Source organism: Furipterus horrens, unplaced genomic scaffold (genome assembly GCF_987537825.1).
Source record: "Furipterus horrens unplaced genomic scaffold, mFurHor1.1.pri manual_scaffold_9, whole genome shotgun sequence".
NCBI classification, from domain to species: Eukaryota; Metazoa; Chordata; class Mammalia; order Chiroptera; family Furipteridae; genus Furipterus; species Furipterus horrens.
In genome coordinates this window covers 62,057,208-62,082,378 of record NW_028327179.1, presented here as the reverse complement: position 1 = coordinate 62,082,378, position 25,171 = coordinate 62,057,208, and the positions used below count along the sequence as shown (strand labels likewise).

Here is a 25,171-nt window from a genome sequence, read left to right as displayed (position 1 = left end):
GTTTAGTGATTTTATCAGGCACCTGAATGAAAAATATTCAGCCATACCAATATTGCAGTGTAAATTGAGTAGAGTCACTTCTTATTATATCTTTTCGCCTTATCATGTGCACAGTAATTTTCTAGCAGAGGTTTGATATGGAAAGACTGGATTTAGCTGTACTTGACACAAAGCTTCTTCAATTTCCCCTAAAAGTTCAAGCTGCTCTTAGAAATTGTGTGTGTGTGTGTGTGTGCGTGTGTGTGTGTGATATATAAACCCTCTCTCTTATCCAAGCAATTTCAGGATTTGAAAGAATGAAGATAAAATGCATAAACCTGGATGGGAGAAATACTGTTAATATAAAAACATCTAATAGCTCTGAACTCACTGGTAAAAGCTTCCTTAGTATTTAAGCTGTAGCTTAGTACTGAGCCTTTTGCATGGCTACATGGCCCCACTTTCTTCTAAACAATTACCATCCATATCCAATCAGCATAAAGCCAGACACCTTCATTTCTTCTGGGAGAAATATCACAGTTGGAGTTCAGATGGCCTGGAGTGACATCAGTAGCTGTGATGATGGCAATGCCATGTAATAAAGAAAAAATGGAAAGAAAAATATTTTATTTGTAGGATACTCAGATAAGGTGCCACTAAATTTTAAACAAACTTAATTGAAGTAACAGATTTAATAATATTAATTGTCAAAAGGCACCAATGGTGGACAGGGATAAATGGTTTGAATCATAAAAAACACTGAATTTTAGGGCTAAAAGGGACTTTAAAACTGGTGGGTAAAATGGAGATTATCTTGTCCAAATCCTTACATTTTACAGATGAGAAATGTAAACCCCAAGAAAAGAGTTTACAGTATGTCTGTGATCTTCTGAACAGGCTCTCCACTGGTAATATTGAGCAAGTAATCCTGGTACATCATTTGGATATTTCCTGTCAGTGAAATCTGTCCTCACTGTGGATCAGAAGACTTGCTTTCTCTATGAAGGAAGGAGTGCAGTAGGAGACTGTATGGTTCCTTGCCAAGTGGCCGGACTCATGTCAGTCTTCCAGGGTGTTTATTCCCTGTGCCCTGGGCAAAATTCTCTGAAGCCATGATAACAAGAACTGTAAGAAAATTATCTTTTTATGTGGAAGTTAATGCTTCTTTTCTGTTGAATAACATAGCATGTTCTCCAGTACATTAGATATATTCCTTTTCCATGTATTTTGTGTGTGTGTGTGTGTGTGTGTGTGTGTGAAAAGTTTGATACGCTCAAAGGATTTAAAATTCTAGAATATTGAGAAGTGTAGTAGAGGCCTACAAGGTCTACTTCCACTTAAATCTAAAGAGTCTGCTACTTAAGTAAGGCCCTAGCAATCTTGGTGATTTTATTCTGGAGGGGAGCTATTTTATCACTTTAAGAAAAGTTTCTTTAGTTCTGGACAGGTGGCTCATTTCATTGGAGCATCATCCTGTACACCAAAAGATTGCAGATTTGATTCCCAGTGAGGGCACATGCCTAGGTTGTGGGTTCAATCCCCGGTTTGGCCATGTATAGGAGACAGCTGATCAATGTTTCTGTCTGTCTGTCTGTCTCTCTCAAATCAATAAACATATTCTTGGGTAAGGATTTTTTAAAAAGTTGATTTAAAGAATGAGAGGAAGTATAAGTTAGATATAACTTGCCAAGTATCATAAGAGACAACTCAGAAAAACACTCTAGTCAGTAGTTACTAGTAATAGTAATTATGAGGATTATGATGATAATGGTAATAGTGAAAAAGTTCACACCAGCTCCTTGAAGACTGCTGTTGTTAAAGATTTATTCTATCTAGTATTGGTTCTTGAAGTAATATTTACAAAATACAAATTAAAACAGAAGCCTCATAATCTCTCTGGCTCAGAATTCCAGATGCACTTGGTATTTGAAACAAGTATCCTCTGTACCACCTATAAGAGGGCTCAACATGAAGCAAGGATTAAACTGTTGGAACCTAACTTCTTATTTCTAATTATTTCCACCCAATATCTAGAACCTCTTCCTGGGAGACTTTTCACTTAAATAACAGATCCTGGCATGAGACTCTTAAGATTTTAAAAGTAAATGTTTACCTTAAATTGTTGAGATTTCCTGGCAAACGATACAAGCACAGACTTGTTAATTAAATAAGCAATTCTAATTGACTCTTGTATGTATTTTAGGGTCCTCTTTCTTTATAGCTGGTGGATATCATAGTGCAAATCCAAAAATTCTTATAAAAGGATGTCATGGTTGATAGGATTCTACATTATTGGAGAACATAACACTTAAACAAACAAATGTCACATTTCCCAGCAGTTTTTGTTTGTTTGTTTGTTTGAATCCTCACTGAAGGATATGTTTATTAATCTTTAGAGATAAGAGAATGGGGGGAGAGAGAGAGAGAGACAGAGAGAGAGAAACATTGATGTGTTGCCTCCCATGCAACACCCGACCAGGAATTGAACTGGCAACCTAGGTATTTGCCCTGACTGAGAATGAAACCCACTACACTCTGATTTATGGAACAATGCTCCAACCAACTGAGTCATCCAACCAGGGCTCATAGTTCCCAGAAGTTTTCTGGATACCTGTAGTTTGTGGGACTTTGTCATTTGCTGAGTTACTTGACACTATTGTGTTTCAACATCTATTTTTCTCTGTGTTTTCTTTTTGGAAAAAGTCATTATTTTTACATTTTAACAGCTGCTTTTGGGTGGGGGACAGTTGGTAATTCATCAAATTCTGAAAAATAGGATCTATTAATATGAGTGGAAAATTGGTGGGAATGGCAGAGAAATCAGACTTTGAGATGCTTGTCCCCTCTCCATTTTTAAAAGTCTTCTCATGGCAGCGAACTTTTGAATTAAAACTAGAATAACCATGCCCCTGAATTTACTTTTTAGAAAGAAAAAATTCCACTCATTTTATTAATGGTCAAGTGAAGTTACTAACCTATTTGTTTTGTTAGAAGAGGTGGGGTTGGTGCTCCTAGATTCCACCAATGGTGTCAAATAGGTCATCTCACCCTGGCTCCAGAACAATCAATCATATGGGGTGCTGAGGAAATGAATACACGAGAAGTTGGAGAAAGCAAGGTGACTTTGGCCTTAACCAGCCCAGAGCTCTAATAGTAATAGCATCAACAGGAATGAGCAAGTTGGTCGAAGGGGCCGACATACTAAGAATTTACCATCTGACAGGTATCAGGCTGAAGGCTTTATGTATACTTTCTTTTCAAAAATTAAATATTATAGCACTGCTGCTTTTCCATCTAGTTCTAAATAGCCATGTAGCAAAGCAGATTTTCAAAGATCGAGTTTACCCAATACCACAATTAAGTGTGAGATCTTGGGACTCTGATGTATAGAACAACTGATTAAATGAACATAAATGCACACTCCCTGCTATGGGGATAATTGGAGGAGAGTAAGGCAGGAGAGCACACCTCTCCATCCCCCATTGCCTCTGCCCTCTAATCCTGTCTGGCCTGGGCTGGAGAAAGTGTGTCCAAAGGAAAAAAATGACTGTTCAAAGGGAACAGTTTATACTACTTAAGGGAAAGAAGAGAGGAAGGACTGTGTGTCTACTTTGCTACTGCAGACCAGTTGGGAAGCTCTCTAGAAAGGAGGACCCCATCAAGTGTTCCAGAATCTGACCACTACGGTCAGCTCTCAGTCTCTTCATCTGGAAGGTGTTGGGTTAGGGGAAGATTAGCAACTGCATAATCTTTCTAGGCAACCATAGTTGTATTCTCATTAAAATAGTATCTCTATCGACTTTGTAAAGGAAGACACAACATATTAGTTCTTCTAATAATTAGTCCTTATATTTGCATTAATTATATATAAAATAATATCCATACATAATACATGTTATATTAATATGTAATGACATATATTAATTATATTAATTTAAAGAACTTATTGACAAATTTTTAATTATTTTTATTTTTCTCAAAAACTAGTAATTGGGGGTAGAAGAAAAAGATGATTTATCTTATTTTTGATACATTGCAAAAAGAGAGGTATCTTTGTATGGAATATTTGGATTCCATTTGGACAGCAAAAGAGGCTGCTAAAAATAATAAATTTAAATATACTCTGTGCCTATGGAAATAAAATATTAAAAAATGATGACAAGTTATTTAGAAACTGGTTGGTCAACTGGCATTTAGATCAAGCATTCTTGTCTTCCCCACTGGTGCTTTCTCTCTCTGCCTTGTTCTTAAATTGTTAGAGACACACAGTGGGCTTCTTTATACAAGTGTGAGTTGAGCCAGAAGAAAGATGCATACTATGAGATGTAGTCATTTAGCTTCAAGTGTTTATTTGAACCAATAGTATGTTTGTTAAGAATTCTTTTTAATAACAGTGCATTATTTCACATTGTAGTTATGTGAATGGACTTTCTTTTATATTTGTTGATTATTTTCTTGACCTTGGAGTCTTAATTTATTATTAAACAGTTATAGTACAGAATAAAGATACATTTTGTCAATTTATTTTTACAGTCTTCTTAGGAAGGAACAAAATGAATTTTAGCCACAGACAATTGCATTATTCTTATAATACTTGTATAGCATTGTTTCAGTTGTGAAGGGACATGATGGACATGTATTATGAATGTTTACTTGGCCTCTTTGATTGGCTTGGCAGGAAACTTCCTCCCCTAAAATGAATATACAGAAGCCTATCTTTCATAGTTTATTTTGAATTTAGACTCATGTGTCAACTAGACAATCTTTGTTCGATGGCAGTAAATATCATAAATAATGGTATTTTTAAAGCATTAGTATTTTTTATTAAAAAGGTACAACTGTATATTTATTCAATTTTTGGAACTTAATAGAAATGGTTGACACCATTGTGGGCATACAAAATGTGTGTATCCTTTTTAAAAAATTGGTAATATATAGTACACATACAGAAAAACACAAAATATACACATATAGATCCACGAATTTTAACGACTTACCAGAGGGGAAACCTGTAACCACTAACCAAGTCTAGAAACAGAACAGTTGCCAGCACCACAAAAGTCCACCAGCCCAAAGGTAAACATTATCCTGACTATTCTAATGCTAAAGCTTAGATTGTCTGTTAATTAAACTTCATAGAAATAGGATTACACTCATATAATATATTATATTCTTTTGTGCAAGGCTTTATATTACTCAGTATTATGTTTGTGAGATTTTTTCCCATTGTACTTCGTTCATTTTCATAGATGTTTACTATTTCATTGTATGAGTATTTACCCATTCTACTGTTAATAGATATTTGGTTTTTGCCAATTTTAATGTGAATGAATAATGATACCCAGAATGTTCTAGTACATTGTGGCACATGTTCATATGTGATTATTGGGCATATAACAGGGGAAGGAATTGCTGGATCGTAGGTTGTGCATCCATTCAAGTAGATAATTCCCAGCTATTTTCTAAAGAGGTTATGCTAGCTTATACTCACATTGTTTTAGAGTTTTTATTGCTTCGAATCCTTAACACTTATTAGTCTTTTTATTTTAGCCATTCCAGTGGATGTTTAATAGTGACTCATGGCTTTAATTGGCACTGCAATTATAAATGATGTTTATGTATAGTTTATTAAAAGATATTAGAAAAACCTTTTAATGTTAAAAGCAAAAGTATAATTCAAAATATACTTTTATTTTGACTGTGTTAGAAGAGCATAATGCCTGAAAAAGTGCTGGAACTAAATATGTTAAAATATTGACATTGGTTCAATTTGGATACCTTGGATATAGGGAATAACTATTTTTTTTAATCTCTTAACTTTTCTATTCATGGTTATAAACATTTTTTATATTCAGATATAAATAGAAAATAAAAATAAGGAAGTTCTCATCAAAAATCTCTTTAAAAGATGTTTCATTATTAAAACAAATATTTTTCCTCTTTTTCTTTTTTAAAAAGAATACAGCCATAGCCCTTAAATCCTCCACATAAGAAAATATTCAGAACCTTAGTGCTAGTGCGTACATTAAGCAGTGTTTTAACCTTCACCTTTAGTGTTCAGTTCTATCCAAATCATGTCTACATTTTGTAGTACAGTTTACATTCCATAGTTTTCATAACGAAGATGTATCCTGGAAGCCTCCTATCGGTGCTTTTTGACTCTGCTGCTCATAAGATAAAATTTAGTCTTATAAACTCCTTACGGATGTATACCTTTTACCCCATTTGACTATAAACTCTTTGAGAGCAGAGACCAAATGACCACGTATTGTATTTCTTGGAATCCCCCCAAGTGCTGAAATCATAATAGATTCTAGTAAATGGATTTTCAGTAAAATGTCTGTTCAATGAATATGTCTTTGAAATATTCATCTGTGTAGTTATACATGTAATTTTTAAAAATTGAAATCCAACATAATAACTTTAATAAAGCCAGAGTAAATCCAAAATTCATGTAAAATATAATTTAGCTACAAAGTAATGAAAATGGAATTTAAAACTGAACCATCTTAGCAGTTAGGGTCCGGGCAGTTGAAGAGTGGATATTTAGAGATCTGGTCAAGATGGTGGCATAGGTAGACGTGGCTCGCCTCTTTGCACAACCACATCAAAATTACAACTAAAATATAGAACAATCATCAGCCAGAATCATCAGAAATCAAGTTGAATGGAAGTCTGACAACTACGGAATTAAAGAAACCACATCCATCAAGATGGGTAGGAGCGGGTATAGATGTGCAATGGGTTGGTTTCTCACCCATGTGTGGTGGATTAAAACTCAGGAGGGATCTCTCAGGAGCGAGGAGTCCAGGCCACACCAGGCCCCCCAACCCAGGGTTCCAGTGACAGGAAGATAAGTCCCCACAAATTCTGGCTGCAAAAGCCAGTGGGGATTGAGTCAGTGGGAGAAACTCCTGAAGCCCCAAGCAGTTCATCTTAAAGAACCCACACACCAACTCACCTACTCAGACTCACTCCCTCTGAGCTCTAGCACAAGGGTAGCAACTTGAAAGGCACCAGTGCTATACAGGGAGAAACTGAAGTGTCTGGTGTGAAGGTGAGCAGAGGCCATTGTCTCTTTTCTAAACCCTGCCCCCACAGAACCAGCAAGCTGGTGCCACATCTGAGACTTCATCAACCTGGGTAACACCGTTTGACCTGCCTTGGGGATCCACAGAGACTCTGCCCCTCCCAACTTTTAAGCCCACCCAAGCTACTTTTCCATATGAATGGCTGGTCTTGGCTCACCGTTCACAACTTGCTAAATCCTCGCAAATATATAACAGCTGGCCTCAGTGAGCTTCAGGGTCGAACTACCAGCAGACACCTTAGATGCACAGCTTGGCTACACCTGGGAATCTCCAAGCTCAGCACAAGTAGCAACCATCTCAGATTGCTTTATAGCTCAAGCAGTGTCTCAGGCAAAACACAGGTGGGGGCTGACCTTGGCCTGTACCACCTGGGAAAACCCAGGGCCAGTACACTCAGTCACCCAGTGGACAGCTACAGACCACACTAGAGCACCACCACCCTGCCCCTGTATAGCTGATCCTCCACAGAGGGTGGAGGTTGGTGGTCAGTGGTCACAGCTAGTCCTTGCAGCTGACTGGCCTGGGTAAATCCCTCCCATTCACATGCTAACAGCAACCAAGGTTCAACTACAAGAGGAGGGTGTACTCAGCCCACATGAAGGGCACACCTCGAGTACACAGCTTGGAGGAGGTTCTGCCACTGGACCCTACAGAACACCTGACTACATTAGGCCATTACCAAGACATGGAGTCAAAGCAGCTCTACCTAATACACAGAAACAAACGCAGGGAGGCTGCCAAATTGAGGAGACAAAGAAATATGGCCCAAATGAAAGAACAGAACAAAAGAACTAAATGAAATAGAGATAGCCAACCTATCATATGCAGAGTTCAAAACTGGATATCGGGATGCTCAGAGAAATGATTGAGTATGGCCACAAAATAAAGGAAGAAGTGAAGGCTATGTAAAGTGAAATGAAAAATATACAGGGAACCAACAGTGATGGGAATGAAGCCAGGATTCAAATCAACGATTTTGAACAAAATGAAGAAATAAACATTCACCCAGAACAGAAATAAGAAACAAGAATTGGGGTGGGGGTAGGAATGGGGAGAAGATTAGGAACCTCTGGGACGACTTTATATGTACCAATGTATGAATCATAATCATGCCAGAAGAAGAGGAAGAGCAAGAAATTGAAAACAATGTGAAAAAATTATGAAAGAAAACTTTTCTATTTTGCAAAGGAAATAGACATACAAGTCCAGGAAGCACAGAGAGTCCCAAACAAGTTGGACCCAAAGAGGTGTGTACCAAGACACATCATAATTAAAATGCGAAAGGTTAAAGATAAAGAGGGAATCTTAAAAGCAGCAAGAGAACAGAAGAGAGTTACCTACAAAAGGGTTCCTATAAGACTATCAGCTGATTTCTCCAATGAAATTGAAGGCAATAAGTAGTCAAGGTGATGAAAAACAAGGATCTACAACCAAGAATACTCTATCCAACAAAGCTATCATTTAGAATGGAAGGACAGATAAAGTTCTTCCCAGATAAGGTAAAGATAAGGAGTTCATCATCACCAAGCCATTGTTATATGAAATGTTAAAGGGACTTATTTAAGAAAAAGAAGAAGATCAAAACTATGACCATTAAAATGACAACAAACTCACAACTATCAACAATTGAATCTAAAAAATAAAAACAAAAACAAAACAAACTAAGCGAACAACCAGAACAGGAATAGAACCATAGGTGGGGGGATCATTTCGAGGGTTATCAGATGGGAGGGGGAAGGGGTGAAAGGAGGAAATGGTTCAGGGATCAAGGAAGCATACTTGGTAGGAACAAAATAGGGGGAGTGTTAAGAATAATATAGGAAAGGTTGAAGCCAAGGAACTTACATGCACAACCCATGGACATGAACTAAGTTGGGAGGGATTGCTGAAGGGAAGAGGAGGTACTGGGTGGAGGGGGGCAAAGGGAACAAAATTGAGACAACTGTAACAATATAATCAATAAAATGTACTTTTACAAAAAGCGAATATTTACAGAGCAGTGAACAATGTTAAAGGCCCAAAAAGTGATCCTAAAGCCAGGTCCCCAGGCCTAGCAAAAGTTGGAAGAGGTTACTACCTCTAACCTGAAGGTGCAAACAAATTGATTCATTGATGGCTGGATCGAGGAAGAGGGGTCATGCTTCTGGAAAGGTTGCCATGGAGAGGGGAACGCCATTAGCAGATCTCTAGCTAAGGAGAGTAAGTTACTGGAATAAGTACCCCTGATTTCTCTTCCCTCCACTGTCAGCTCCTGCCAGTGCTTCTTGTTAGTAGAATCCAGAGGAAAACTGAGCCAGTTGATTTAGACCCTAAAGACCAGCCTTTCTGGGCATGCAGTGGTTCCCAGGAGAAGAATGGTAAATGGAAAGTAACTGGCATGACCCCTTATACATTTAAGGGTCACATGATTCTGGGCCAGCGGTCATCTGGAAGCTCACCTTGAATAGAGGAAAGATGAAGTCCAGGATTGTGCAGATTTCCTGCAGTATTTTAGTGTGTTAGCTGTAGACATTTTAGTTATTTCCTACACTGTATGGAAAGTAATTTTTTATTACAAATTTTGGTTTATTAAAACTGTGACTATTGAATAATTTATTAGCTGTTTAAAAATACATTATAAGGGATAACTCCCTTTGTTCTCTGTTAGGCCAGTGCTTGAATATGAAGAGTGTCTACTTGTTATGGAAAGAATAAAGTTAAACAGAAAATAAATTTGTTATATATAAAAAAGCAACATTTCTTTCTTCTAGTAGTTGGAGGCCTCATGCAAATATGTGATGGGTATTGTATACATTTCCAGAATTCTAAGCAACAAGAAAGCAAGTCGTAATAATCCAGTATACAAACCTTGTTTAATGCTCTCATAAAGAGTCATGCAAGTGATTAAATACTGTGGTTTTAATCTTGGCATTTTAGTAACCCAATAAGATAGATGAAAAGGCAGTAACAAATTAGATTATTTAATCATATTTCTTAATAACAAAGTATTTTCTGCAATGTGTTTTTGTTTTGGAGCTTATCATAGCATAAGTTAAAAATGCTCTAATAAGAATACTCTTTTTCTTCATAATCTATTTTCATGACCTTTTAAAAAAATCTGAAGTTAAATTATCTTCACAAGCAAACACACAATTTCATATTGTCTTTTGGGAGAGCATCAAAGTGATCCCCACTTTCTTTTCTGAAATTGTACTTCATTTTGCAATATGGAAACAAATGACATCCATTCATTAGTTCTTTATGGCCTTAGTAAGACAAATGAGTGAGAGCCATATAAGGGACATTAACCCTGAATAGGCATGCTGGGCCCACACACATGAGCCAAGATGCAGTGGTAGTGGAACAACAGTTCATCCTGCAGTTGTATCCCAGCAGCTCAGACAACCCTCTGTAGCTGGGGCATCTCTGGTCCCAGACTAAAGTTAATATGATTTAGTTTTGAAGATCACCATCATATTTCTGTACTCTTTGGCTACAATGTAAAAGGCAGGGAATCTCTCTACTTGGAACAGTTCTATGTTTCATAGTTCTTTTCAGTATTCTTCTTGTTTAGGGGTTTTTCTTTCCATGGTTTGTGTTTTCCTCAATGATTGAGCCTTGCCCAGCCTCAGGACACAGAGAGAAAGGAAAGCTACAGGCAGAGGAAATCATGAGAGGCCAATAGTAATCTTCAAAATGTGTATCTCCTAAAAATATAAACCAAGAAAAAGACAGTTTTTTTTCCCAGTGCTACTGTAATCTTCAAATGAAGATTTTTAGCAAGCTTGACAACTGTTTACCAGGTCAAGTTTATGTAGAAAATTTTTTGGCTGTCTTCCCCACAACTTTCACCTCCTTTTCCTACAGTAGAATTCACCCTCTCTGGTCATGATTTTGAATGGCTCTTGCACATAGCAATAAATACACATTTGCCTATGAAATTTAAGGAGGGTAACCTTCCCTCTCAAATTTGCTTTATAGTGAAAAGAAATTGACAAATGATCTTGCTTCCAGGAATTTTGCAGTGGCTCTGTTTAGGTGATGTTAAAGCAACTTTATTGAAAAACTATAATTTAGATATATTTACATCCATGTTAGGTGGCGCTGGAACCATTAGAGTTCAAGGATGAGTGCTGAGCTTTGGTGGCTTAAAAACTCACTTTTGTCAGGCTTCAGCACTAAAAGAATGTCATGCTTAGCCAACTCACAAGAGCCAGGTGTGGAAACAGAATTAATCAGTGATTAACTTCCCGTGAGAAACTGAGCAACAAGAAAACTCGAACACCATGTGAACATATGTTTGCTGAGTTTAGAAGCACACACACCCCTGAAGTTTTTGTTGGATGGTTCTGACAAACCCCCAACACCATCAGCAACTACAAATGTTTACTGAGTGTCTCGTGCCAGTCATTGATGGCAGCCCTGTAAGGGGCCTATTATTGTTCCATTTTGTGTTACCAGGGAATTTCTGGTTAGTGACATAGGCAGTGGTGCCTAAATTCAAATACAATTCCTTCAAAACTCTTGTATCTGTATACCTAGTTTCTGTTCCTTTTTTTATCCTTAATCTTCACGCAAGGACTTCTTTTTGTTTATTTTTTTAGAGAGAGAGGGGAAGAGAGTGAGAGAGTGGGAGAGAAATATCAATACAAGAGAAACATCTATCACTTGCCTCTCATATACTCCCTGACCGCAGACCAAACTCACAACCTAGGCATGTGCCCTGACTGGGAAACAAAACTGTGACCTTTTGGTTTATGGGGAGATGTGCCAACCAACTTAGCCACACTGGCCAGGACCTGAGTTTCTGTTCTTAATGTGGTTTTACAATTTTACTAGGGGATCTCCTGGGAAATCCAAGGAGGTACTTCAGAAGCAATGTGAGGTGGGGAAGCAAAGCATAAGATTAGCTTTGAAAAGAAAGATCCAATATTTCAGTGTTTGAAAATCACGCAGTTTGCTGTATATGCCATCCCTAAGATGTGTGTGTGTATTTCTGTGTATGTTTATGTATGTGTATATATGTCTGTGTGTAGATTAGGAGTGGAGTATATTAGCATATTGTATGATATATGTAAAAAAAAAAAAAGGCATTATTAGATACCAGGCTTAGTACGTGAGGCTTGACTCATATTCACTTGCCAAGACCCCTACAAAGTAGATATCTTCCCTGTTGGATCCTTAAGGACAACGAAAATGATAGGCATGGTGGCTGAGGTTGCACAGCTGACATCCATATCAGTTCTACGTTAGAACCTGGTCCCTTCATGGTACCACTTCTCTAGAGGACTCTCTCACCTGTCTCCAGAAGTCCTAATGATCCCTCACTGGATAACCCGTACTAAACATTTTGCTGTTCATATCCTGGGAATGGCGGACTTTGAACTAAATGGGTTTCTTTCTTTAGGGCAGTTGATTAACTTACAGCTTTCTTATTTGCATTCCTGTGTGAAAGCACCACCTTATTTAGAACTAGATGACCCAATATCTCTTCAGCATCATCTCTTTGGAAGTGGCATGTGTGATTATGACATTTCCAGAGCGGGCTTAATCTCCAGGAGGAATCAACCCTCTTCTCTGGTTTTGCTTGTTACTGGTGTTTCTGCCGGGGAAGATGTGATGATGTCTTGATTCCTTCTCATGGCAGCTCTTTTAATAGTTAGCTTCAGTCTTCTAGTGAAAACAGGTCAAATGAAAGTTAAGGCCTGGGTGCAGACATCAGATGTCCAGACTTGAGAAAACTGTTGGCCATCTCCTGGCCTTGCTACTTTGGGTGGTGACTGCCCAATTCCAACCTCTGTAAATTTTTTTAAACATTCTATCTTATTTACTTTAGAGAGCGGGGAAGGGAGGGAGAAAGAATTTTCATCCTGTTCTAGATGCTGAATTTTTTCCCATGTGTGATTCTTCAAAATGGACTCTAGGCCTCTAAATATTTTTTTTACTATCCTTCTTAATTCTGGAATTTCAAAAAATAAGAGGTTTCAATTTTTGTGTAAACTAGAAAAAAACAAGTATGAAACGCTATTGCCCTCACCGATTTTTAGCTCATATTGTTCAGACCCATTTTGTAGTGGATCACCAAAGCTTGTCTAGGAGATACCATCTCACAGATTTCTTGAAATGTCTACTTTCTAAATTTTTGCTGGACCGGTCTCTCATCATATATCTACAAATGAGTTTATACTTTGTAATAATTATTTTTAAAGCAGATTGGAAGGTTGGTTTTCCTTTCTGGAAGAAATGAATTAATGAATTGGATCATCTCCTGTGCTCTAAGGTAGCAACATGTTTAAATAGAGCTTAGAATTTAACCAATAGCACAGAGCTCACTTGATTTGTAGTAAAGAGCTGAAATAGGATACACTAACAGGTTGTACTGATTTCATTGAAAATACAAGTAACTTTACTAATTTCTGAGTGAGTATGGAAAGCCTCAAGTTGTTTTGAAAAGAAAGGTAATTTCTGATGCTGAGTTTTCACTCTTCCTACATGTAAATTTAGAAAACTGAATTTTTATTTTACTTCACCAAAAGTGGCATCTGAATAACAAATAAAAAAGCCTCTTTTTTTTTTTTAGTTCAAAATGAGAAAAGAATAAGGAGTAAGCGAGAAAACCCCCCCCCCCCTCATATTTCAGCCTCTTTTATTTTCTGAGAGAAAATTCGTTATCTGATTTTTTATTTCATTTATTTCAGTGCCTGTGCTGTGCATTTATTTGGTGGAGCTGGCTTCTTCTAAGATTGTATTTTGACAGGGTGATGGGGCCCAGAGCTCAACTGTCAATACGCACTTGCTTTGAGAGGCGAAATGAGAAAATGTTTGCCCTTCCTTTCATTTAACCTTAAAGCCAGTGGCATAAGAGGAATTTGCCATTCTCAATAGACCTGTCTCTATCTTTGCTTCTTCTTTTTATGGCCATGCCCTCCATGAGTGAGAAAATGGAGAGTCTAAGTGTTTAGCCTGTCATGGCCAGTTCACTGGATTATCCACACAAAACAATTTCTATTTGAGAAGGAACAAGGCAGTGAGGGGCACTGCACAGGCTGCCTATCCTAGAAGTGCCCGTCCCAGGGGATTCAAGGGTGGCTGTGGGAGAGTACCAGGAGGGGATTGGCAGCAAGGTGTGTTTGAGAATTTATTTTCATCAGCTTAAATTGTACAATCTACTTTAGCTCACTATAACCAAGACATGAGCTTGATCAAAGCCAACTTTCTAACCCCAGGAGCACTTAATTACTGATAGTTCACTGAACGTGGCTAATCAGGATGTCATGTGAAAAATGAGTGTGAGAGGAAGCTGATTCTTATTGCTACCTTTCAGAGAGAAGGAGTTGCCTTCAACAAAGTGAAACCCAGATCTTTAAAACTGGTTTTACTCATACTGCAAGACTTAGCATAAAGTTTGAGCATGAATATACGGAGTGTCTGATTTCACATTTTTACAGATTTTTGCAATTAGTCATCTTTCTTATTTTTGGGCAACTTTGCCAGGAGCATGCTTAGGCTTCTAGTCCAGACAAATATGCTTTCTTCTTTTTTTCTTTCTTTTTAATGCAGCACCATGATGGTGAGAGGTAAGTTTTCAATGTTAAAATTAATGTTCAAATCAAGTGGAAAATATGATCTCAGCAGCTACTTTATGCTCGGATGCCTGTTCTTTAGAATTTCTTATAATCAGGAAAGCCAAAGGCAGACCTTCATTTCTCTATATTCAAAGTGTCGTAAAATTTCTCAAAGGTCAATTTTTGGGGGCAAGTAATTGTATAGTAGTGTTCTACCTGAGTTATGTCACCATGATTTTAAAGTAATAAAAATTATATGCCTGATATTTTTTCCCCCAAGATACTTAGAGTTCATGTAAACTCTTATTTTTTTTATAGCCTCTTCCTGTGGGGATACTTGTTTCAAACATACCTCTCATATCTTGTTTTCTTTTTACCTAGGCCTTCTGCTTTATCTAGTAGCCCAACATATTCAGACCTGCCCTTCATTAGGATCTCTCCACACCGGAACCCTGCTGCAGCTTCTGAGTCCCCCTTCAGCCCTCCACATCCTTATATCAACCCTTACATGGACTACATCCGGTCTCTGCACAGCAGCCCTTCCCTCTCCATGATCTCTGCAGCCAGGGGGCTGAGTCCCACAGACGGTAAGTCTCATACCAACCCATTCTCCTTCCACACATCATACCACCTTCTCCCTCTGCCTCATCTGGGACATGGTATCCAGTAGCTCTGATATTTATTCAGTATTTCCCATGTGCCAGTCACTGTGTTAAATGCTTTAAGTGCATGTTTTCATTTCAGCATAGGGACACTACATGAGGGTTGGGTTATAATCTCCATTTTTACATCAAGAGAGCAGTGTGTAGAGGGGCCAAATAATTTGCATCCTGGTCCACTTACTAGTGACAGGGGTTGAACTCAAAGCCAGATCACACTTACTGCAAAATCCTTGCTTTTATTCACTGTTTTGTTCTGTAGCTTCACAGAAGTTTGTACTGGCCCTATAAGCCGTTCATACAGTGTGCATGTGTAACCAGTGTCTTTTGCTTACTATCTAATGTATACTTTTCTGTTCTGCATGTCAGAGGCACATTTATATAGATGTGTCTATTAGAGCAGCTCTTCTCAAACTTCAATCTGCATATAGATCAACTGGGTTGGTGATAAAATGTGATTCTGTGTGCGGTGGGTCCAGGAAGGGGATGAGATTTTGCACTTCTGAAAATCTCTAAGATAATGTCAGTGGTGCCAGTCCACAGACCACATTCTGAATAGCAAGGTCTTAGAGAACTTGATGGTTCAGACATGTTGCTATATGTGCCCTCTACCCTCAGTCATGCCACAAATCACCGATGCTTGTTTCAGAGCACAGAGAAAAACCAAGCAGTCCATCTCACTGAGCAGTGTTTGAAGTGGTCCTTCACTGTCCCCATTCTCCATACAGACCATTTTCTGAGGCTTGCTGTGCATGGTGGGAATAGTATGTGGGAAAGCTGCATGAGGTTGCTCAGTAAACATCTACTTAGTTGTACTTCCAGGAGTAACAGTGCTCCAGGAACAGCTGTTGGCTCATTGAAAGGTACCTAAAGAGAATAAGTTTTGCCATTTGGACAAGGCTCACATTTTTCCTTTCAGTTTATTGAGATATAATTGGCATAAGCACTATATAAGTTTATGGGATATAGCATAATGACTTACATATTTTGTGAAATGATTATCACGGTAAGTTTAGTTATATAGATAGAAAGGAAAAAGAAAAAATTGTTTTTCCCCCTGTGATGAGAAACTTTAGGATTTACTCTTACCAACTTTCAAATTTACCACATAGCACATCATGTTGTACATTATAGCTCCAGTTCTTATTTATCTTATAACTGGAAGTTTGTAAGATTCATATTTTAAAAATAAAGCTATCAGAGAGTCATATGCAAGTTAGTTCTTCTGCTTGGGATTTGATTTTACAATGGGAAAAATGGAGAGTAACCTCTATAGAGTACTTGGGAATTTATGGACATTACTAACAAGGAGAAGAGAGGGAGAGAGGGATAAGGGAGGTCAGCTAAAAATGGACTTGAAATTGTGCCTGGCTCACTAAAATTTAGTTGAGCCAGTAGAAAGTGGGACCTCTAGTTAAAGCATCTTATCTTTTGCTGCTCATAGTATTTCTGATGACTGTAAATAAGACATTTTTTGATTGGTTCTTCTACCTTTCTCCTCCTGCCTCAAGAGTCTAATAATATCCAATCTAATAAAATTAAGTCACTAATATTATTACAGACTTGTGATATATAGTATTTTTTTAAGTGTATTTTATTGATTATGTTGTTAAAGTTGTCCCGATTTTTTTTCCCCTTTGCTCCCCTCTGCCCAGTACCCACCTTCCCTCCAGCAATCTCACTCCCCCTAGTTCATGTTCATGGGTCGTGCATATAAGTTCTTCGACTTCACCCGTTCCTATATTATTCTTAACTTCCCCCTGCCTATTTTCTACCAAGCAATTATGCTTCTTAATCCCTGCACCATCTCCCCATTTCTCCCTCTTCCTCCTCCCTGCTGATAACCCTCCAAATGATCCCCCTACATATGATTCTGTTCCGTTCTGGTTTGCTTAGCTGGCTTTTGTTTTTATTTTTTAGATTCAGTTGTTGATAGTTGTGAGTTTGTTGTCATTTTAGTGTTCATGGTTTTGATCTTCTTTTTCTTAAATAACTCCCTTCAACATTTCATATAATAATGGCTTGGTGATAATGAACTCTTATAGCTTTACCTTGTCTGGGAAGTACTTTATTTGCCTTTCCATTCTAAATGATAGCTTTGCTGGATAGAGTAATCTTAGTTGTAGGTCCTTGCTTTTCACCACCTTGAATACTTCTTGCCAGTCTCTTCTTGCCTGCAAAGTTCTTTTGAGGAATCAGCTGATAGTCTGATAGGCACCCCTTTGTAGGTAACTCTCTTCTTTTCTCTTGCTGCTTTTAAGATTCTCTCTTTATTTTTAACCATTGGCATTTTAATTATGATGTGTCTTAGTGTGGTCCTCTTTGGGTCTAGCTTATTAGGGACTCTCTGTGCTTTGTGGACTTGTATGTATATTTCCTTTGCCAAATTTGGGAAATTTTCCTTCATTATTTTTTCACATAAGCTTTCAATTTCTTGCTCTTCATCTTCCTTTTCTGGCACCCCTATGATTCAGATGTTGGCAAGTTTAAAGTTGTCCCAGAGGTTCCTAAGCCTCTCTTCATTTTTTTCAATTCTTGTGTCCTCATTCTGTACTGGTTGACTGTTTTTTCTTCCTTATGTTCCAAATCATTGATTTGAACTCTGGTATTCTTCCCTTCACCATTGGTTTTATGTGGATTTGTCTTCGTTTCATTTAGCATAGCCTTCACTTCTTCCCTTATGCGTTTGCTGTACTTAAGCATATCTGTCAAGTCTTTGAACATCTTTAACACCAGTGTTTTGAACTCTGTGTCTGTTAGATTGGCTATCTCCTCCTCATCACTTAATTATATCACTGGAACCATAGTCTTTGCCCTTTTTTGTGATACTTCACTGTCTCCTCAACTTGACAGGCTCCTGTGTTTGTTTGCCTCTGTGTCTTAGGTAGAGCTGTCACACCTATTACGTTGTAAGGCACGGAACCGTAGGTACTCGTCAGTACGGGGCGGCCCGTTTCGCCACGTTATGGTGCTGTATGTGTGGGAAGGGTCTAAGAGGGAACAATATGGCTTGCTCAGCACTCACTCCTTTTCCAGGCACTTCTCCCACTTCCATATGGGACTGGCGCCTGTCTAGGTATTGCCATGGCCATTATTCCCAGAGTTGGTAGGTCAGCGGACGTTCTAGGACTGTGGTGACCCTTTAAACAAGTGGACTCTGCTGAGAGACCAACAGATTCTTCCTCTGCCCTAACCCTCACTGGTTTGCACAGTCAGAAGCAGTGAGGCTTGATTTTCCCTGGCGCTAGGACCGTGAGCTGCAAAGTCTGGTCTGAGGCAGGGAGCACTCCCCCGGTGTCCCTCCTGACTTTTTAAAACGTGTGACTGAGCTTTTCACCGGCCTCCCGCTGCCGCCACTACACTGCGTCTCCTCTGCCCCAGCTCTGCCCCTCCTGCCTGTCTGGATGAGTATTTCCTTCTTTTTCTTTGTTTGTTGGACTTTCATGCATCTCGATTTTCTGGAACTTCTGGTTGTCTCTAGTTTTGAGGTAGTTGTATTCTTTCTTAGTTGTGGTGGGCGATGCAGCATGTTTATCTAGGCCTCCTTCTTGGCCGGAAGTCTTAAGAGTTTTTAATATACATCTCTGTCTTTGTCATGTATTGACATCTTCGTCATGTATAAAAATTCTGTGGGCACACAAGCCAAACACAATGCTATTGCTAGAATGCAAGTTTTTCTACATAATTAATTGCAAAACTTACTTTTATTGATGAAATGCTATGGGCAGTTAAGCACTTTACATGCATCATTGCATTCATTGCTTCCAAAAACCTCATGGAGCAGTAAGATGTAGAGCTGGCGTTTGTATCTAGATCCTCATGAATCTGGAGACCACCCTCAGAACCTCTGCAATAACCTGCCAGTTTTGCACATAAATTGGCAGGTGAAAACCAATTATTACCCATTCTTATAGAGCTGACTTGCCAGTAAATTGCTCCAGATTGGGAGGTTTATTTTCCTTGTTGATTTTGTAATGAAAAAAAAAAAAGAGCTTTTAAATTATGGAACACAAAACTGCAGCTTCTCACCTAGTCAAGTGTTATTAAAGCTGTGGTTCCTTTTTCACCTAAAAGTGCTGGGTCCTCCATGTATTGAAAGCTGACTCAGACATTCCTGTCAGAAAGCTGAGAGAAATATGTTAAGCATGTCTGGAAAGAAATCATAGTTATTTAAGTTGTCAACTACTGTAAGGAATGTGAATATACAGTGATTTTATATAAGAAACAATTTTATTTTGGAAGGCAGACATGGGGATGAGTTATGCACATAACATGTATTTTTATCATTTTAAATTATTGATGATTTCTTTAAATGGTGGAACTGCAAAAAATAATTTTTCTCCCACCCTCTTAAGTTCTTCTGGCTGGGCTAATAATTAACATGAGACAGATCAACAGGAGAAAATGCCCCTAATTTATTAGAGGTGTACATGCAAGAGTGCCATAAAAATATGAGACCTGAAGGCACATTTCAGGTTTATGTGCCATTCTGGATAAAGTGGAGGGAGAAGGGGGTCTGGAGTTTTAAAGGGACAGTGACAACTTAACAGGTAGATGAGAAAGAGCAATCATGTGGTAAACAAATACTTGCTGGGCCACCCAGAAAAATTGGACACAGAAGGATGTTCAAAAAACAGGCTTTTTTAGATTTTATCCTATCTGCCACACTTATATTATGATGCTAAATGATGCTCATTTAAAAAATTTTTTTGAATTACAGTTGACATTCAATATTATTTTATATTAGTTTTAGATGTACAGCATAGTGGTCAATTAAATAATGTACAAAGTGATACCCTGAAATTCTAGCACCCGGATGCTTTCTCCTTTTAAGCAGGTTTTTCTCTCTGATTTCCTTTAGGCATGTAAGGAAGAGGGTCAATACTCCAAAATGTATATTTTGGGGTGGCAAAACTTTTATTCCTTCAAAACTAACCTCAAATATTTTATAATGTATTTCATTTTTTCTGTTCTTTTTCTTTCAGTTTTATTTTCAAATAAAAGATGGCTGGTAAGCATAAGTAAAAGCACAATTTGAGTTAAAGAAATTTTACTAGAATGACCCATAACAGGAATTATTGATGTGAGCTGCATAAGAAGTGGACTTGTTGACCTTTCAACCAGTAACCATACTTTTATTGTCTTGCTTTCTCTTTTAGCATCCCATGCTGGAGTCAGCCCAGCAGAGTACTACCACCAGATGGCTCTGTTAGCTGGCCAGCGCAGCCCCTATGCAGACATCATTCCATCAGCTGCCACCACTGGTGCTGGGGCCATCCACATGGAATATCTTCATGCCATGGACAGTAAGTGATGGGGCTATTTTTTGTAGGAGTGGCAAATGCTAACTCAGAAAATTGAGAGAAAGATTCAAAGGTTAGGTAATTGTCTAACTTTACAGACCAGAGGAAGACAAGGAACCACCCATACTTGGTGCTCTGGTTCCCTTGGTTTTCTAGGAAGCTGCCACAGAATTGATCATCCTGGGACTCCCTGTTTAGCTTGGGAACAAACTGGAAGATGCAGCCAATTATAATTTGGCAGATAAACCAAAAACTATCCTGCCTTGATTGTCTTGGTAACAAAATAAGGAAACATGTTTGATTACATGAGTGTATTTTTCCTAAACATTCCTTGGTTTTGTAGATTTTATGCCTTAAAAATTAATTTTAAAAGAGACCTTGGTTTGACATTTTTTTCATTTGATTTGTTTTGCCTCATATGTTTTCCTTACATTAAAAATTATATTTCACTAAGACCTTTTATGTAGGAAAAAAAAGGCATTTTCAAATTAGAAGGCTGTTTTTGGTGCATAACAGTGGAAGAAAATAGGATCATTTGATTCATTTTAATCTGTTATTTTTGGGTCCCTCAAGGCTTATGATGATTCATTTGGGTCACTTATCGAGACGTATAGACAAATGAGGCTATGATTATTACTTCTTAGAACATCCAAGAGTTCTTAGTTATGCAGATTCTTTGAGCCCACATCCATTTGTCAAGTGCCAAGAAGTGACTTGGAAACATCCTTCACAGTGTATGTCAGTGAAAGCCACTACCCTTTGCATATGACGATCATATGACTTGAATCAGGGCATATGCTTGAGATTTTATTTATTTGTTTTTCCTAGTAGCAATGATTAACTTATGCTTTTCCATCTACAGTCAATCTGTATTCTTTTGTGAAAAGGGTATATACGTTTGCCAACTCTCTGGCACTAGTTAATAATTCATTCCTCAGGTCTGGAGAAGGTTCACACAGGATGAACTTTCAGGAACTGATGTAGCTATATTACATAGTAACATAAGGTTGTACTGGTTTCCATTGGGGAATTCATTACCACACACAAAGTGGAAAAATGAAATGTGTTACATGTTTGGCAGGGCCTTTGTTGTTTTGCTCTGTGGAGTGGATAACTTAAATTTCAGATTCATGATAACCACATTTCAATTAGGGATTGTTGAAAAAAAAGTTTGATGTTATTATGCAAATTAGTTATTTTAAATCTTCAAATAATTTTAAAAAGTCAGAATCCTTAGACGGTCAGCCCATATTGCATTCCTTATTTGATGAGAATATATTTAGTAAGGCAATGGTGGTTTTTATCTAAATAAAAGATGAAGTTACCCTTGTACTTTGTAAAAACTAATGAAAGGAATTTTACTTCGCCTAAGTATATGGTAAATTGATTGCCATTATGTAGCTGTTTAGATGTCCTATCATTCATCACATAAAAGAAAACCTCCTTTTTCTTTGTCAGAATTTTTTATTAGAACAGAGAAACAAACAAAACAATTAACAAAGCCAAAACGAAGATATCTGCATTGGCACAATAGGACTGCGTGAGCTTATATTTAAAAAGGAAACGGTTTGATCAGTGAAGACCTGGGCCACTTCTGTTTCAGTTGTTTTGAAAATGCTTACCTTGTCTCCTTTTCCCTTTAACAGAGGATCCCAAATCACTGTCCCACAATGATAATTTTATCTTTCTTTGCTTGGTTATTAGGGGTTGGGGCAAAGTATAATTTGGTAAGTGCATAAAGTACAAAGTTCTTTCTCTCTAAAATAATTGAAATAGCATTTCGTTAAACAGCACATAAGAAGTGTACACAGAATTTAGGAGATTTTTCCAATAGTGAAATGAAACAATTCTAAATATTGCATTGGATTCACACCTATTGTAGCAGAGCCAAGCTGGGATCTAGCTGGTCACTCTGACCCACTGTTACAGATCTGGACTCTTCAGTTGGCAAAAACCACATAGACTGGTTTCAGATGAGCAGCTGATATTTAAATGTGCCAACAATGGGTATATCTGGGATAGAGTATTTCTGTGTTGCACATTAGAATTAAGTCTGTTTTATGTCTCTAATTCTACCTTTTGGGATTCAAGTGACTTTTAAAGCCAGGAGAGCAAGTAATATTCCTATAAGGAACAAGCTAGAGATGAGGGCACCTGAAACGACACTGTTTATGTTAGTGAAAACTGACTTCAGTAAGTGCCCATCTTGGAGGGAAAAACAGAGGAACTATACCAGCCTGTTCAAGTGCAAACTAGGGTCCACCGAAAAGTGAAGACAGGTACCTATGTTTGTCTTTTGGGAGATGTGAGGGAAATATAACATCACTAGTGTTTTATAGCATCAGATGGCCTCCTTAGCTAGTTAGTGATTTAAAAATTAAAGATGTTTAAGGGATCAGGCCTTCCTAGAATGTCCTGTTACTTCTAACTCTGCCAGTGATCTCTGAGGCCCAGTGAGTAACAGTGAGAAGCATTATTGTTAAGGATTATACGGAAGTCAGCCATCAATCCAGTTTGTCCTTGGAATCATTTGGAAGTGGAATGTATTTCTTCAATGAAAAACATCTATGATGAAATTAGCCTCTCATAGTGAGTAAATGTGAAACATTTATGTGTAAGGCAGATTCCATAACAAAAGTAGGGTGCTGATTTAAGCACTAAAAGATGTGTACACAGTTGGGATTGCTATATTTTTTAATAACATGCCCTAAATCAGGTAATGAAACTATTCTAAATGAAGAAACTCAAATTTAAATGTGCCTGAAGGAAAAATTTGAGTAGGTACCACATTCGTCATTCAAATTAGTTTTCTAGTTTTATACATGGATGGTACTAACTTACTAAGTTCCAGTTTGTGATTTACTTTTTATTAATTATAAGGTATACTATCTCTATAATATTATCTATAGAGTTTTTATATTTATCTATTTCATTTCCTTAAATTAAAGCATGTTAGATTGTGATCTTGTGTCAAGGTCCATCTCTGATGAAGACAATATTACCAATAGATTTTCTGGAGACCAAGTGCCTAGACTTTTTGATATAAAGAGGGCTTACCTTTTATTTCAATCTTCCGGGTACCATAAAATTGCCCTGTCCCTTTAAGCAGGTATACCCTCCATTATTACTTAAAGTAATCATGTTTTATTTGCCTCTTATCTACTGGGATTATGTTCTCATTCTTTCATTAAACTTTAGTTTGATGACATTGTAATGTAAATGTAAACCTTAGAAAAAGCAGGACTGGGCCTGTGGGCCACAATGATAGCTATGCCCTGAAATTCAAATCTCAAATGTCTACCAAGTCGAAGGCAAATGGGCATTTTTTTTTTTAACTCTCCAGTTAAGAAATGTTGTATTAAGTTGGCATGCATTTAAATTGGAGTTGTTAGCCTCCAGATTAGAACTTCTTTGATTGAATCTTCTTGAAGGTGAAAACTTCTAATAAATGTGAGAAGTAATTAATTAAAATGTACAGAGGGTTAAAATAGTCTTATCAAATCTCATTATAATGCTTGCAGGGTTTTTTGCTTCCCACTTTGGAAAGTCTATAAACAAATTACATCCCAAGATTGTAAATGGTTTTGGAGACTTATGTTGTTAGGCTATGGGAAATTTAGGTTAGGGTTCCTCAGTTTTGGCACTCTTGGGGCCAGATAGTTTTTCATTGTGGCAAGGCTACCCCACACATTGCAGGGTGTTCAGCAGCATTTCTGCCCTCTATACACTGGATATAAGTAGCACCCCGTGAGTTGTGTTAACCAGAATGTCTCCACATGTTGCCACATGTCCCCTGGGGACAATATTGCCCCCAATTGAGACCCATTAATTTGAATAATGTATTTAGAAGTTGTTTTAATAAAGATTTAAGTATAAAATGAATCAGATAACTACAGAAAGTGTTGGGGAATTAGTGCATAACCAAGTTGAAATTTTTTATCTTAGGATACTTTAATTCATTTTTCCTTTAGCTCATTGCCTTAACGTACTTGGGGTGGGGACGGTGGTGTGTTGTGTAACTGTGGGAACCACTGTCTTTGTTGCTTGTGGTGAATTAATGATTGGGAATATCAAAGCAGCCATCAGAATCATAAATCACTAGAAATGAGAGGGATCACACATAAAAGTCTCTTTTGTTTAGCAATTTATCATTTTGCCTGCACATTAATAAACAGAGTTCCCCTGAGGTAAGCCCCTGGAAGATAAATATTTCTCCTTAATTTCCTCAATTGTAGCCAGTAGATCACAAGTGGGAGGAGAGTTACTTGTCATCACTTAATATTCTTCATTTCTTACATACAGGCAAGTAGCAATAAATAACAGGTACTGCAAGTAATCAGGTTTTGTTTGCTTATTAACAGGCACCAGATTCCCCAGCCCCAGGCTGTCAGCCAGGCCAAACCGAAAACGAACACTGTCCATATCACCACTGTCCGATCATAGCTTTGACCTTCAGACCATGATAAGGACGTCTCCCAACTCCTTGGTCACAATTCTCAATAATTCTCGCAGTAGCTCTTCAGCAAGTGGCTCCTATGGCCACTTATCTGCAAGTGCAATCAGGTATGTATTTTCCCAAAGCCGTTAATGTGTTT

General features: G+C 37.8%; 1 protein-coding gene across 1 annotated transcript in view; it reads left to right on the top strand.

Moving 5' to 3' along the window:
* The window catches only part of GLI3 (GLI family zinc finger 3), a 329,749-nt gene that overhangs the window by 217,428 nt on the left and 87,150 nt on the right, over positions 1-25,171 (top strand). The window contains exons 5-7 of the mRNA XM_090287378.1: positions 14,996-15,201; positions 20,433-20,579; positions 24,938-25,139. Of these exons, the coding sequence (XP_090143504.1) occupies positions 14,996-15,201; positions 20,433-20,579; positions 24,938-25,139 (555 nt within the window). The remainder of the gene's footprint in view (positions 1-14,995; positions 15,202-20,432; positions 20,580-24,937; positions 25,140-25,171) is intronic.